The 16,258-nt window shown below is 39.6% G+C and overlaps 1 protein-coding gene across 6 annotated transcripts in view; it reads right to left on the reverse strand.

Annotated features, from left to right (window-relative positions):
• Window positions 1–15,075, reverse strand: part of DPY19L3 (dpy-19 like C-mannosyltransferase 3) — a 53,262-nt gene extending 38,187 nt beyond the window's left edge. Inside the window, exons 1-4 of one of the 6 annotated variants that reach the window (XM_061594180.1) lie at window positions 14,961–15,075; window positions 8,314–8,456; window positions 5,153–5,277; window positions 463–553 (exon numbers count right to left, since the gene is read on the reverse strand). In XM_061594180.1, coding sequence (XP_061450164.1) covers window positions 463–553; window positions 5,153–5,277; window positions 8,314–8,416 — 319 coding nt within the window. In that variant the 5' untranslated portion in view covers window positions 8,417–8,456; window positions 14,961–15,075. Of the gene's footprint in view, window positions 1–462; window positions 554–5,152; window positions 5,278–8,313; window positions 8,457–11,900; window positions 11,923–14,071; window positions 14,446–14,589; window positions 14,864–14,960 lie in introns of those variants that run through there. The other 5 variants (XM_061594183.1, XM_061594178.1, XM_061594177.1 and 2 more) reach the window with 5 other exon arrangements.
• Window positions 15,076–16,258: the final 1,183 nt, after the last annotated feature.

The following is a 16,258-nucleotide window of genomic DNA, read 5'->3' on the forward strand; positions in this document are numbered from 1 at the left end:
AAATGCAGAAGTGGCCCATGGCAGCAATTAATCTGGCTTTCTCCAAAGTAAGTTCTATGGTGTTTAATGCGGCTTACCACTTACTAAATGTGTATAGGAGTAATTTTCTTGAAAATGGTCTAATAAATAGTACTGCTTTTATTGGGAATCTCACTCCACTTTTTACAAGTAGAGACAATCTGAACAGTACAGTTGAAGACAGCAGTAATTAGTCCACTGATTTCAATAACATCTAGAATTCTATACTGTCTAGAAACAACAAATATCTCCAGGGATGACAAGCCCTTTTACCACAAAAAATTGTGTTCCTGAGATTTATACAAAAAGCACTCTGACAAACTAGAAGTGGGAGTTAAAAACTCAGCACTATCCGTAATCACAACAGAGTCATGCTTCTGAAAGCCATTTGCATTTTATCCAGTTCAGAAAACAAACTTTTTTTTTAAAAAAAGGTAACAATACCTAGTTGAATGGATGGGGCTTGTAGCATCTGCTTGTAATAAGAGTAATACAGGCCACATTCTGTCCTAAATGAAATCTCCCGCTCTACCTCCTATAAGGAAACAAGTGAGTTAAGATGAAGAATAATCTTAAACTGATGCTTGTCTTAGTATTACTTGCCTCTGCCCTTTTTTTAATAAAGTTAGTGTTAACAAAGACAAGATGGCAACAACTGCAATTTATACAATATAGGAAAACCGCTCTCTAATCCTCACCTCATTCCTCAGTACAAGTGCATGCAATAGATAATTATCCTTCCTAGTTTAACCAAAGGGGACCTGAGGCTGAGATTAATCAAGAATGTTTGATGAGTTGTTGCTGGCACAACAGAAATTTAAGCCCAGAGATCTCCAAGGTCCAAATCTATCAGAAAACTTTGGCTCTTGTCCAAAAAGAAAATAGAGACCTGAAAGGCAGCTAAACTTCCATTTCATTTTGGATAGCCAATAGATCTGCAAGAATTGAGAGAGCAAAAGTAACATTATTTCCTAAATGTTGTTTCAGGGTATCAGCCCAGCCCAGCTACCAAGCAAAAGTTTTGCTTCTTCTAAACAAAAGTTTTAGCGTGAGCAAAGATGTGTGTATTTGCTGAGTTTATAAGAACAAATGTGGTTTTTAGACCTGTCAACAGTCAATTTAAGACTGACTCCCAAATTTTTTTTAAAAGGTTGCCCACCCAAATCTAGAAACACAGGCTTGAAATTTCGTGAAGCTGTCCTCAGTGAACTTACTCTTTTTGAAGCTAGCAACTATCTCATTTGTATTACCTCACTATCTCATTTTCTAACCTCCAATTTTTGCCTTCCTGTTATCCAGCGAAGATGTTTTTATTCTAGCAGGCATTTGATATGCTAGTCTGAGAAGTTTTAATGGACTTGTATTTGAGCTCTTTTTACCTGTTGTACCTGCTTCTGTTTTATTGTTGTTACTGTCAAATTATATTCTTAGGGTCTATGGCTCATTTTGCCGTTTTTTAAACATTGTTCTTAATCACCCTGGTCGTTGTTACTATAGTGGAAGGCTGGCTATAAAATAATGGGCAGAGCTATCCAAACTATAGGAAGTCAGCGTAATTTATGCCATCGTAAATTACGCCCGTATAATTTACCCCATTCCAAACTCCACTCAGGAGTGGGGCTATTGCTGGCTAAGCTGTCCCAAGCCTGGCAGAGGGAAAACAAGCCTTTAAAATAGTTTAACACCAGTTTGCCAGTGTAATCTCCGCTGGGCTGCTATACCATGTGACTGAGCTGAACAGAATTTGGAATGGGGTAAGTTCCCCACTGCCCCATGCCACCCCCTTTTCACGGCTTACCTTGGTCTTGACTCAGGCAGCTTTGGCTGATCTGGCTAAGTCAGGATAGAGGACTTACACTGGCCTACTGGGATAAGGGACTTCAAACAGAATAGCCCTGGCTGAGCACAGGCTCAGCTTGTGATCCTCCTATTTCAAACTCCACTCCGCAGATCTTGGGCTTGGGTTGCTTCCTAACTTACGATCTATTAAGAATATAGTCAAATTCTCACTATCCAAACCAAAATTAACCCCAGGCTTTGAGACATGATAATGGAGAGAAAATGACAGATAGTTCACACCACAACCCTTTGAAACCATACAGAATTTATATACTGCTTAATTGTAAATAAAACTTCTAAGCCGCTTACAAAGAATATTAAAACATTAAAATTGTCAATAAAAGTCAAAGTTAAAAGCAAGTTTAAAAAAACAGTGTTAAAACAACATTATGAGCTTCAATTGCAGATTAAAATACATGTCAATTTTAGGTGGCTGTGTATGTTGTGTAGTGAGCTGAACGATTTAGGTAACAGTGGAAGCTCACTAAATTATCTAAAATACTGATTTAATCAATCAGTTTAATCAATTCACAATGACACATTACCATGACTCAAGTTCCTATGTTAGTCCCACAACTAGTGAAAGTATATAAAGGAAAAATATGCCTATTGTATTAAAAATGGAAAGCTCTCTAAAGTGTTGTGGAATTTATTTTGGAGGGCTGAGCATAGAGGGGGATCTAATTAGCAAGAATGTATCAAATGTGATTAATTTGTAAGCCTGGCACCAGCTGTATTCAACCAAATGCCATACTTTATGAAGTAAACACTACTGTTTTACATCTGTTTCATACTAAGCTAACATCTGCTTTACTCATTCCAATTCTATAGCAATTTATACTTTTCTTAATCTCGTATGCCAATAAAGTGGCCAGAACTACGGGTTAAAAATTTAAGAATAATATTCAAATTATGATGATAATAATAATTTTATTATTGTTGTTGTTATTAATAATAATCACATTCTAAATATGCATTTTGATTATATTTTATGAAGTGCTGACTCTGTGATCCTCACTGATGCTTTGTCAAGAATCCTGATGTTTAGATTTGTTTATATGTGAATCCTAAACAGTGCAGTCCAAAGACATTTTTGTTGCCTACAGCAGAAGTCAAGTGCCCGCTTCCACACCAGGACCAATACTTTAAATAGTCTTGCTGCATGGTCCAGATACTTGTTCCTGTCTTCATCTCCCACCACTATGGTATTGCATGACAGGGCCAGATCTAAAATTCCCATGGAGGGAAGGGTCATGTCAGTGGTAATCTCAGAAAACTGGATTTGCACAGATGTTGTCATGATAACATTGGGTGTCCCTGTCCTCTTGTTGCATCATCATCATCATCACTGTACAAAATGATAGTTTCTCAAGAGACTCATGAGTACTTCAACTTCATCTTTTTCAAAAGGCTGAAGAACTGGCAAGGAGCTAAATACATCCTGGTTTTGTGCATTCTTCCCCCTCTAAAAATGTAACTCAACATCACATCAGCACAAAACCCCATGGTATACAGAAGATCAAGATGATGTACCAAAGTATTTCAAAATATTTTGAACAAAGCAATATAAAAAGAAACCAACAATATTAACATTGTATTTCTGTTGTTACATTCATGTCTGTAGAGGATTCTGGTTTTATTTATTTATTTATCAGATTTATATCCCACCCTTCCTCTCAGTAAGAACCCAGGATGGCATCTGGGGAACCTAAGAGTGTTGCGGATGAGCTGCTGGCTGTTTGGCAATGAAGTATATGAGACAGTCTTGGAAAGGCAATGGCTTTCGAATCAGAGAACAGGACTAACAGCTAAATTCTGTTTCACCACAAGGGTCCCACATCAGTGAAGAGTTTGGGAACTACATCAAATGAAGGTTGATACTGTCTTTCAAAACAACCCAACCTAAAACACTCAAGAAACTGTTTCAACTTCCTACATTTTGTTTGTTTGCTTGCTTAATAAAAAACAAAATGCACCCCCAAAAAGAAATAAAAGAATATTGCCGTTAAAAATATAATCCAATTAATTAATTAACATATCTTCTTAAGCATAAAAGTGAAAGCTCAATACAGGTAACTGCATTAATGTGATAAAGGTTGCACAGCGTGCCTTCAACAAACATAGTTAATACACGCAGAACTCTTGACTGGTTAACCTCAAGCCCATTTGTTCTGAGGGGAGTGTTTATTCAGCTTTAATGAATGAAGAAAGCAACAGATTTGTATATAATAGCTGGTCAAATACTGAAAGGAGACTTCACTGGAAAAGAAATAAAGAATTCTAATGCTAGAAAGTTGGATCATTATTTCAGTGTCTCAGTTTCCTATCCAAGCCCATTGGAAGAAGACACACTACAAACCTAAATGAATTGCTCAGGAGTATGTTTTTTCCTTATAAAAGACTGAAAGAAATTCATATTTAGATGTTACAGGCTTCAAGACCTAGTACAAGCAAAATGTATGTTCGTGGTAAGTTCTCTATCCTGTATAAATTATGCACTTTTCTCTTCATAGAAAGAATCTGTGTTCATAACACCAAGTTATTAACTGAAAATTTCATTCTTCTCTTGGCAGATTTTCTATCACATCCAGCCCTGATTTATCCTGCAAGAACTGCCAATAAATTGCAACCAAGTTTGCCCTAACAGAGTTAAAGATAGAACAGGTGCTGTTAACGTGACATCATTAGATGAAAATACTTTAATGTACCACACGATGAATTCTACTACTCCCAACTTGCTGCAGTCAGGAAGGAAAATCTACTGGAATCCTTCTAAAAACTTCTAAGCTAGGCCTACAATAAATGTTAGTATTCATGAATCTGTGCCATATATTTCACAACAGCACAACTTTGGTTGTGTCATATCACATGTCAATTCCACTTTTTGTTTTACTGGTGATATTCTCTGAAGGAAAATAAAGGCTTTAACCTTCCTTCATCAATTACACAAAATCTGATTAAAAAGAATTGTGCATATACGGTTGATGGTTTAGTCACCATTCAGTCTGAACAATTCAGGATCCTTTATACAAAAGTATACAAAAAAATACATCAACATAGCTGCTACTTTCTGCTGTTTATACCACCTTAATAAGTTCTCAAGACAACCCCCGGTAAGAACAGTGGCTGATGTGGGAGAGAATAAAATTATCAACAATGAAGAAAAAGGTGATGTCTTGGAAGTCTTTGCAGATAAAATAAGTTTGTAAAGTCACAGGTAATATAGATACAATGTCATCCATATTGTGAACGATGCCTTAGGAAAGCAATGATGCAATTACAGTTATTCTGTTACCTTGATGTTGGAAAACCATAAATCATTTTCATGTAGTGTAGCAACATAAACAGATGTGAGAATTCCTAGGGATATGCCAATAATTCCACCAATGATGAGTGAAAGTTTCTTCCACAGTTTTCCACCTGCAGAAGATTGTTCTAGTAAATATTTATCATTCAAAGATTTAAAATTCCCCCAACATGTTTGAAATAGATGGTGTTACCCGCTCCAGATGTTGGTACAATTTATGTATTATAAACAGAGAACAGATTTTCAAAGAAACTTGGGGAAAACCGATTAGTCTTGGATTGTTCTAGCATTAGGAAATACACACAAAATTTATTTATATCCCATCTTTCAAAACAAACATCCACTTAAAGGGCTTTTAAAAAATTTATTTATTAAAATTTATATACCACTTGATTGCAAAAAAAACTTTTAATCAGTTTACAAAAGACATTTAAACAGTCAAAAAAAGTTAAAACAATTAATTAACATACTTTTAAGACAAATTAAAAATATCAACAGACAAAAAAATAAATTAATTAAAACATGCCAGCATCTATGCATCTGGATAGGCTTGCCTAAACAAAGAAGTTTTAAGCAGGAGTCAAAAAGAATACAGTGAAGAGCCCTGCCTTATGTCAATAGGCAGCGAGTTCCAAAGAGTTGGTGCTGCCACACTAAAAGTATGATTTCTTACAAGTGCAGAGTGGATATTATGTGGCACCTATAACAGTGCCTGTTTTGCAGATCAAAGTGCTCAAGTGGGCACATATGGGGTAAGGCAGTCCCACAAGTAAACTGATCCCAAGCGGTTAAGGGCGTTATATACAAATAATAACACCTTGAACTTGGCCCAGTAGCAAACTGGCGACCACTGCAGATCCCTGAGCAGAGGTGTTATATGCTGACAGGGTTTTACTCTGACAGCAATCTGGCTGCAGCATTCTGCACTAACTGCAGTTTCCAGGTCAAGTGCAAGGGAAGTACATTCAAGTAATCCAGTCATGAAGTCACCAGTGCTTGAACTAATGTGGTCAGGCTCTCCCAGTCCAGGAGTGGCCATATTTATCTTACTAAAGATGAAAGACACTTTTAGCCACTGAGACTACCTGAGCCTTCAGTGACACAGCTAGATCTAGAAGCACCCCAAGACTGCATACCTGCTCCTTGAGGTGAGTGCATCCCTGTACAGGACAGGCTACTGAGCAATTTCTTGGACACAGGAACCACGCACCCACAGTGCCTCCATCTTGCTAGGATTCAAGCTCAGCTTACTTTCCTTCATCCATCCCACCATTGCATCCAGGCACCAGTCCTGGGCCCGCATAGCTTCTCCTGATTTAGATGTAATGGAGAAGTAGCACTGAGTGTTATCAGTATACTGATGACACCTTGCCCTAAAACGCCTAATGACAGCTCCCAGAGGCTTCATATCGATATTAAATAGCATTGGGGATAAGATAGTTCTCTGTGGCACCCCACAGCACAACTGCCAGGGGGCTGAAAGGCAATCACCCAATGCTGTGCTCTGGACTTGATCCTATAGGTAGGACCACAAACACCATAACACAGTGCCCCCAGTTCCCATTCCATGGATCCAATCCTGGATGGTACTGTGGTCAATGGTATCAAAAGCAACAGACAGATTGAGAAGCAGGAGCAAGGTTGCACTCCCCCTGTCCTGCTTTCTATAAAGGTAACCCATCAGGGCAACCAGGGCTGACTGACGTCCGTGGCCAGGCCCGGACCCAGATTGGAACAGATCTAAATAATCCGTGTCATCCAAGAATGCCTGCAGCTGCCCCACCACTACTCTCTTCACCACCTTCCCCCCAAAAGGAGGTATTGCAACTTGTCAATAGTTATTCCACTCCAAGGTGGTGCACAATAGAACAAAAAACAATAATAAAACCCACACTAAAAGCCACTAAATTGACCGAGCTCGTCCTTAAAAGGACTGGATACAAAGATATAATTCCGCCCAAAGAAGAGGCTTCCACACAAAGGAGGACTGTTTTATACCTCATGTTAGATAGAGCATTGTGTGAGACGTGAACAAAATCCCAAGATGTTCTTACCACTTGTGCAAACTCTTATACAACAGAATTATATAGAACCTATCTATTATAGCACTGTATGAACTCTTCAGAAAGCATCTGTGGAGCAATGCTAATAGTTATTTTCTTTTCATTCACAGGTACTCTAGATCCCAACTAATTCTCTTTGAGTGGTGTTAATCTGAGGGAGAGATCACTGAAAGGGCCAGTTTGCTATGGCTTCTGCAAAGAACAGTTATTGCTCATGTACTCACTAGTGAAGCTCTGATCTGCTTGGTGTTGTGCTCTTTCCTCAATAATAGAATTCAGGAAAAAGCTTGTAGGTTCAAAGTAATCTTGACAATCATCACCTTGCATTCTGAAATTCTTTGAAATGTCCTTTGTGGCAAGCCTTCTGATACATTATGAGCAGGGTGACTTTATTAATCACACTAAAATCTTGTTTAATATTGAAAGGGTTGGTTATCTATATTGTACCTCCTTCTTCTCTAAATATTTGCGGATCAAAGCAATCTCTGATAATGTCACACAATTACATGTGATTACCTGCTGATCAGAGCAGCAAAATCATTGACAACATGATATCAAGGGAAAATACAGCCTAGTTTCCTACATTTCAATAGCTGCTCTTCCATGCAGACTATATTTGTTTCAAATCAATTACTTTTCTCAGTTTTCTCACTTATTCATGTTATTTGAAAGAAAGATCAACTTTCACCCATTCTTGAAGCACAAGACCAAACTCTGAAAATGCAATAAAACTAAAAACACTAGAGCCCATATGTCTTAATAGCAGAGGGTGTTTCATATAAACCTGTATTTTATGTGCTAACTAGTTAAATTTTGAGACAAGATCTTTGAACCTTATTTGCAAATAAAACATTTATTTGCATAAAATATTTTGTAGGCAAAAAATCCGAAATCAAAACATAGCTCTGTAAGTAAAAACCTATATCCTCGAAATACACCTAAACATACAGTCAAAGCTAGTTTTAAATGCTGGTTGAGAATCAACAGGGCTTTATCCTGACAATGGTTAATCTCAACATCAATGTAATACAGTTTGAATGAAAACATATTCTTGAAGTACATTACACTAACATAACAATAACCTACCAGCTAGAATTTTCCCATTACGTTTCCAATTCTTCTCATGGAACAGGCACTCTTCTGGAACTTCTGTAGCTTTTATTCCCTTCCTCTGTCTAACAGCTGTCATGATGTCAGTAATATTCGCACATTATACTTTATGCTGGTTCCTATAGATACATATATAAAGTATTTAAACATTTAACATTCTATCATTATTACTACCCTTAAAATATAAACAAGAAGATATGGTATATACTTTACAGACAGAAGGGAATAATCACTGAATCACCATCTTTTTATTGGTGCAAAACATCCAAGAATAAATGGTCTCATTCTCTCAGTTTTTCACAACCAAATTAGCAAAATAAAACTTTTTAATAAAATGCACAGAGCCATTTGAGGTAACTTGCAGATAACAGTGCAAAGGATATAGGGTAAAACATAAGATTCTTAATTTATTCCCTGTCAGAATCAAGGTATAAGTGCACCATTTGAAAGTACAAATATTTACATGTTTTTAAAAATAATTTAGGACTTTACTGATGTGCCTGCCTCTGTCGCAGCAAAAAATATTTTTAAGGTGAAAGAAAGGCCTATCCAATAATGACAGTGTGTAATCTGGCAAGATGGTTCTTTATTTTATAAAGACTTGTGCCAATTTTGGAATATGGTAAAATAAAATGAAAATGATGAGTGCTGTCAAAGAATAATGTTTATGCAAAATCTTTGAAATGGAATTAGCCCGTTCTGTATGTGCTTAACCTAAATAAAGGTATAACTAAACAATCTGATTTTTGTGTGTGTATGGTGGGGTCATTTTTCCTATGATATGTGCTAATGACATACTCTATATTCAAGGGTCCTTCCAAATGGAACCTAGCAGAGGCTGGCTGATGCAGATTGCAAAAACACGGGGAGGGGCAGCGGAGCAGAAGTGTTAAGAACCTAGTAAGCCACAATACATGACTGGTTGTGCTTGGGTAGGAGGATCACAAGGCACATAAAGCTTCTCTATCCTACACTTCACCTTTGGTAGTTTGCAATACACTTACTGTGGATGGGAATGCTAATGCAATGTGCTTTTGTTCACACAAATTGAATATTAATTTTAGTAAACCCAAGTAAAATGAGAACTTTTCTCACCTTACGCAATGATATATTACATCAAGGTTACAGGTTAAAAGTCAGAGAGGCCAAATCTACAAAGTCAGTTATTTAACATCTTCTGGGCCAATGTATAATTAATCTCCCATCTTATAGCTTAGCCCACTAACAATGACGATTTTCAAGGCAATTTATCTTTTAGTCTGACTGGATGCCTCAAAACAAAAATTTGGCCATTTTAGGTCCAGCAGGTTCCTTAATAACCTGTGATGGAGGACAACCATGTTAAGAAAAATGCTATTCCTATTTAAAATGCAAAAGTCAGCCAGCTCAACTGCAGATCACCACCTGCCAGGAGATTGTGAAATGTTGCATGTTGAAGTCAACTGGGTCATGCTCTGAAGGGTCCTTCCTAGTTCAAATGGAAATAGAAGCCATGGATAGATAGTATGCAGAATAATAGGATGTGCCTCACTTGATCATTCTTACCCCTCTAACCAGAACAATGAATGGAATGTGAGTCGATTAGGAATGCAAGGGATTGGCATGCATGGGCAAGACAATATGAGAAAATGTGGAGTAGAAAGTAATACATGAGTGCTTAAAAGTAGAAAGGGATGGGCTGGGTGAAAGGGACAGTTTGGGTGAAGTATGGGTCATATAGGAAAAGAGTACAAAGAAATAGGCATTGTGGTTATAGGGAGCAGAAATGAGATAGTGAAGGGTGACATGGAATGTTGGATAAAAATAGAATATAAGCTCCAAGAGATAGGGAAAAAGTAAAAACAGAGGGTATTAAAGCATACCATAAATGGGAAAAAACTCAAGAGGCAGAAGGGTATAGACAGGTATGAGAAAAGAGCATGATCTGGAGTTTAAGGCAAGATGTGATTCAAGACTCCTTGACTAAGTGCAACTTAGGATACAGTCCTAACCACACTTACATGGAAGTAAGCCCACTGAATTTAATGGGACTTAGGGGAGACACACTTCCTGTTCTGCTGATCCCAGTGCATCTTTATCTCTCTTTTCTGAAAACGGGGGAATACAGCACTAGTCAAATCCTGCCCCTTTTTACTGTAAAACCTGGTGGGATTGTTTTAAGTGCATTTTTTAAAAAACTTGCCTCAGAGAGATTTCACAACTGATTGGCAGATCAACCAGTTACCCATCTGGGTGTGGGCAATGGAAATGGTTTGCTTTAGGTGACTAGTGTACTCACAGCCTTAATTCTAAGTAAATACGGTTAGGATTACAGCCTTAGTCAGTGCTAACTAGGTTTGCCAGGTTCATGGCCTGAGACTGATCCTGTATCTTTAGGAGAAGAGAAAGTCAGCCAAATGCAGGTGTTCTTGCAACACTGTACAGGCGGGCCCCGCTTTACAGCATTTCGCCTTTCGGTGTTGCGCTAATGCGGTGGCTTTCAATTCCGAAAAGTCCCCGCTTTAAGGCACTTGTTCCGCTTTTATGGAGGTTTTTTTTGTCGCACGCCATTTTTGCACAACGCGCACCATTATTTTCAATGGGTTCTGCTTTTCGGCAGTTTCCGCTTTTCGGCGGCAGTCCGGAATGGAACCTGCCGTATAAGCAGGGCCTGCCTGTAATGGGAAAAACCACAAGGTGGAATTCTCCCTTCTCCCATAACAATGTTGCAAGAACATCTGCACTTGGCTGACTTTCTCTTCTCCTAAATATACAGGATCAGTCTCAGGCCATGAACCTGGCAACCCTAGTGCTAACACTCTATTTCTGCACAGTTAGAAATGGCTATATAAGCCTGCCAATGTTTTCCACTTTATGTGACTCTTGTGCCTTTAATAAGTGTATTAAAGACAGAAAATCAGGAAATGAAACTTTCTACATAGTACCTATTCTAGGCCAGGATAATAATCAGTGGATAGATTTTTGCCTGATATGCTAAAGAACAAACAAAACTAATAGACAGCATGAAAGGTAAAGGAGGTAGATCTTTCCTGGCTCAAGAACCACTTGCATGTGGATTCCAATATGTGTTAGTAATCGCCAGTATAGGACTGGTGAGGTGGATATTATACCAGATCAGAAAGAGGTAGTCATGTCAACAAAAACAACATAAATTTATGTAGCACCTTAAAGACAAACAGATTTATGGAGCTATAATGTTTTGTAGACCCAAGACCACTACTTGTATTTCATAGCCTTTTGACCCCACTGTTTACTAGGGGTATGCGAATCTGTCAATGTCACTTTTATTTTTTATTTATTTATTACACTTTTAAACAGCCCTTTAGCAACAGGCTCTCTCAGTTTCTAATTTTTCCGATCTTAAATTCACACACACACACAAAATAAATGTGGATTTGTTAGCCTGAGTAACCAAAGGGCCATGGCCACTGGACCCGGTCATATGGGGAAAGGAGAGAACAGGGATTGACCTTAAAGTCAAATTGAGACTGGAAAGCATAGCAACATCAAAATGATAAAATATGATAAACTCCAGAATCTAGTAAATTGTTAGTAAATCTTACCAAGTCAGTAAGTTCAAGTATCCACAGTATTGCAGTCTTCCTATCTTTCCTGAGTTTATAGCATATAGCCCCTTGAACACAGTGGGTCTTACTATTAAGTAGATATGCATAGGATTGTGCTGTAAATCAGATCTTTATGGTGCCACAAGACTCTTTGCAGGTTTGACTAACAAGGGCAAACAAGCACAGTGATCATCTACAGTAATAATATGTCAGAACAACCCATCGTCCCTAATTTTGCCTGAGTATCCTTTTCATCACACACATACCCTTTGAAGAACGAGTAAATGTGGGTTTTATCAGCCACACATCACCCCAGTGTTGTTCGACCTACACTGGCTTCCAGTTATTTTCCGGGCCCAATTCAAGGTGTTGTTATTAACCTTTAAATCCCTATACGGTCTCGGCCCAGTTTATCTGATGGAGCGCCTCCAGCGCCACCAACCATGCCGCCCAACAAGATCAGCCACACAGGACCTTCTCTCAATCCCGCCAACTAAAACAGCTAGGTTGGCGGGGACAAGAGAGAGGGCATTTTCAGTGGCGGCCCCCACTCTCTGGAACTTCCTCCCGTATGACCTTCGGCATGCCCCTTCCCTGAATGTATTCCGCCAAGCTTTGAAGACCTGGCTCTTCAGACAGGCCTTTGGGACTTACGGGGAGGGTTAAATTTTTACGACGAATTGCCTACTACTCTGTACTGGAACTGTTTTATTGTTTTATTGTTATATTGTATTTTATGATGTATTTTATTATGATGTAATGTATTGTTGTTAAATTGTACGTCGCCTAGAGTGGCCATTGGCCAGATAGGCGACCCACAAATTAAATTATTATTATTTATTATTAACTACCGGACAAAACTTCAGTTTGAGAGGGGAAAAGGGGAGAGAGCTGGGATGGATACCAACTGATTCGTATCAAAATGATCAAACTCATTGTATCAAAATGATCAAACATGGGCAATTCCAGAGTCTACTACACTACGAAATTGATAGAATCCAAGTCTCCAAACCTGCATACACATTTACAGCTCATTCCAAACCATGTCTACTCAGAAGTAAGTCCTACTGAGCTCAATGAAGCTTACTCTCAGATCTCCAGGGTTAGGACTGCAGCCTAATTTGGGAATAAATCCTACTGAACTCAATGCATCTTACTTAACACACGTATTTTAAATAATTATACTTCTGAACACACATATAGAGGACTGCAGCATAAGTCTTTAAGTGTATTCTGCAACATGTCATTGTTGCAATAACAGTGCGTAAGGGGAGGATTTATACTGGACCATCCACACATCATTCCACTTTACATCAGATCCACACCATGCATTTAAAACACACGCAACACACATTTAAAGCACATGACTGCCCTCAAAGAATTCTGGGAACTGGTTTTCCCCTCACAATGCTACAAATGCCCAGCACCCTTAAGCAACTACAGTTCTCATGATTCTTTCAATGTGCTTTCAATGCGTATTGGATGTGCTTTCAATGTATGGCTTGGATCTGTTGTTCTGCGATGCTTCCCCAATGTTACATTATTGCCATGGCACCGGGAGGGGGGGCACTCTTGCGCTACAAAACGACACCCACCGCACACACATTTGTGACATGAAAAGTTACACAATTTTAGCAGGAAACTACAGGACATGCAGATATTACAAAAGAAGCAGTATGCCCACCCCAGAACTTCTGCAGGCACAAAATGGGATTGAAAGCATGATCGTGTATAACTACCACGATACCATGACGGGTACAAATCATGACAAATGTTCAATGAACAGGATGCCTGGAGGGGCCCCTAGATTTCATCTTCCCTCCTCTTTTGTTGCATGAGGCTGAAATCTGTGCTTGGTGGGGAGGCCACCTTCAGTCAAATGCATGAAAGGCAAGACTGCAGGCTTTATTCTAAGATGCAGCTGGACACATTTTGTGCAGCATCAAAAATGCGTGCAGTGTGAAATAAGTTTCTGTGCAGTTGAGCAGATAGGATTTCATAGGGAGCCTGGTAGTTTCTAAACAAAGAAACAGATGAGAAAAGATAAAAAGAAATGGAAGCTGAAGATAAATACTGGTTCCTTTCAAACCTTCATAACCTTAAACTACTGGTTAAAAAATATGTATGAGGTGCTGGTACTCATACCTTGATAAAACTGGTACTCATACCTTGATATTGTGGGTGCCAGCACAAAATGGCTGGCATGGGCAGCAAAAAAAGAGGTGCAGGTACTCCTTACTGGTAAGTACTGTCTCTCTCACACACAAAAGCTCTGCCAATAGTATATTATTGAATGGTTTGGGGGCGGGCAGTGTGTTGGCTGCTTGTGCAATAGGGATAAAGAGCTTAGAAAAAGCCCCAGGGTGAAAGAGGTCACCCCGAGGTGCGCTGGGTGTCAGGGGCAGGCAGGGATAACGGGGATGGGGGAGAGCGCTTTTAGTGGAGACACGAGAATGGGGAGGGGGGAAGGAGAGGTGAAGGCGAGCATTCGTGTTCTTCCGAGCTGGCCTAGGCCGGCGGCAGCCCCCACCGCCGCCCCCACCCACTCCCGGGACAGCTACCGCCACTTCTCCTCCCTTCTTCCCTCAGCCGCCCGCGCGGCCTGCACCGCCCCGTCCGTGCGGTGTGTGTGTATCTGCCTCCCCCCTCCTCGCCAGCCCTGAGGGACCCCAAATCCGTTACCTACCTACCCGTGGAAGGACACACGCGCGTGCGTGCACATACACACACAGGCAAACACAGGCGGTCGCGGTCGTGTGTATGTGTCACGTAGGGGCGAAAAGGAAGCTGCCGCCTCCGCCTCCCTCCCGCGAGTGATGAAGGCGGGAGAGACGCGAGGGGAGCGCCAGGCTATGGCGAAAAGAGGCGCGCCACCCGTTTGTTGTTGTGCTCGGGCTGGGAGGGAGGAGAGAGGTCGGGTTATTAGGGGGATGAATGCGCGAAACGGCAGCGGGGAGGGCTTGGACGGTGGATGTTGGGGTCGCCGTGGGTGGGCAGGGCTTCTCGGGGTGGGGTTGCCCTCCCCTCTCTTCCTCATGATTTGTATGGATTACTCACATGGGGCTCTTTTCAAGACTTATACTTTGCTTTCTTAAATTTTTGCATTGCAATCTCCTCTGCACGTTTATGTCGCTGGGCTCCATGGCGTTTACTGCCGGGGAAACGGGCAAAAGATCTCAGCGAAACAGTCAAACCTTATGCCTGTCTACTCAGGAGTCACAGCCCCATTTAGCCCCATTTATTATCAGATACGTCTGTGTTCAAATTGTGGTCTGACCTGGACCCACTTAGCTGAGCGTGAGCGCCACTGAGTTTCTTACTCAGAAGACGCTTATTTCTGAGTAGAGGTGCGGGATTTCACTAGAGCAGGGCCTTCCAAACTGTGGCCCATGGACCACTAGCGATCCACAAGCTTCATTCAGGTGGTCTGCTGCCCATCTGTGGATGTGCGGTTGAAGATGGGAAAAGGGCACATCCATCTTATTACATATTAACGCACTGGGCTCCTACTGGTAAGAAGGGTGGGATATAAATTTAATAAATAATAAATGAATAAATATTCCCATTGATTGTATTTTAATTGCTTTTTTTCTTTCTTATATTGTATTTTATTGTATTGCGATTTGAATTCTATGGAATACAATAAAATACGTAAATAAAAGAAGCAATAGAAATGCATGGAAAAAACATATAGCATCCAGCACAGCGCATTACAAGTAGAAAAATCATTAAGGAGTCCAGCAAGACTCTCATCAATTTTCAGATGGTCCATGGAGAATAATAATAATAATAATAATAATTTAATTTAATTTATGTGTTGCCTATCTGGCCAGTGGCCACTCTAGGCGACGTACAAATCAGTTGCAGTAAATGCAGCACAATAAAATACACATAAAATACAATATAACAAGGAAACTATAAATAATAGGAATGATAACAGTTCAGAGTAATAGGCAGTTAGTCCTGAAAATTAACCCTCCCCGGAAGTCCCAAAGGCCTGTCTGAAAAGCCAGGTCTTCAAGGCTTTGCAGAATACATTCAGTAAAAAGAGTTTGGGAATCACTGCATGAGAACTTGCTTATTTATTTTAATTATTTAACTGGGTTTATGTACCACTTAATCATCAAAGCCTCTAAGCAGCTTCCATAAAATACAAAGTAAACATTAAAAATACCAATAAAATCAGATGTTGAAAAAAAGCTAATCTAAAAAGTTCAAAAATATAGATGAAACCAGCAGTTTAAAACATAAGGATCATAAAATAAAACTACATGTTAAAATAAACATCAAATTTACATGCCACAAACAATACAGATGTGAAGGCACCTGCCTAATATCAACAAGCAGGGAGTTTC

This window comes from Rhineura floridana, chromosome 13 (assembly GCF_030035675.1).
Source record: "Rhineura floridana isolate rRhiFlo1 chromosome 13, rRhiFlo1.hap2, whole genome shotgun sequence".
Lineage (NCBI taxonomy): Eukaryota > Metazoa > Chordata > Lepidosauria > Squamata > Rhineuridae > Rhineura > Rhineura floridana.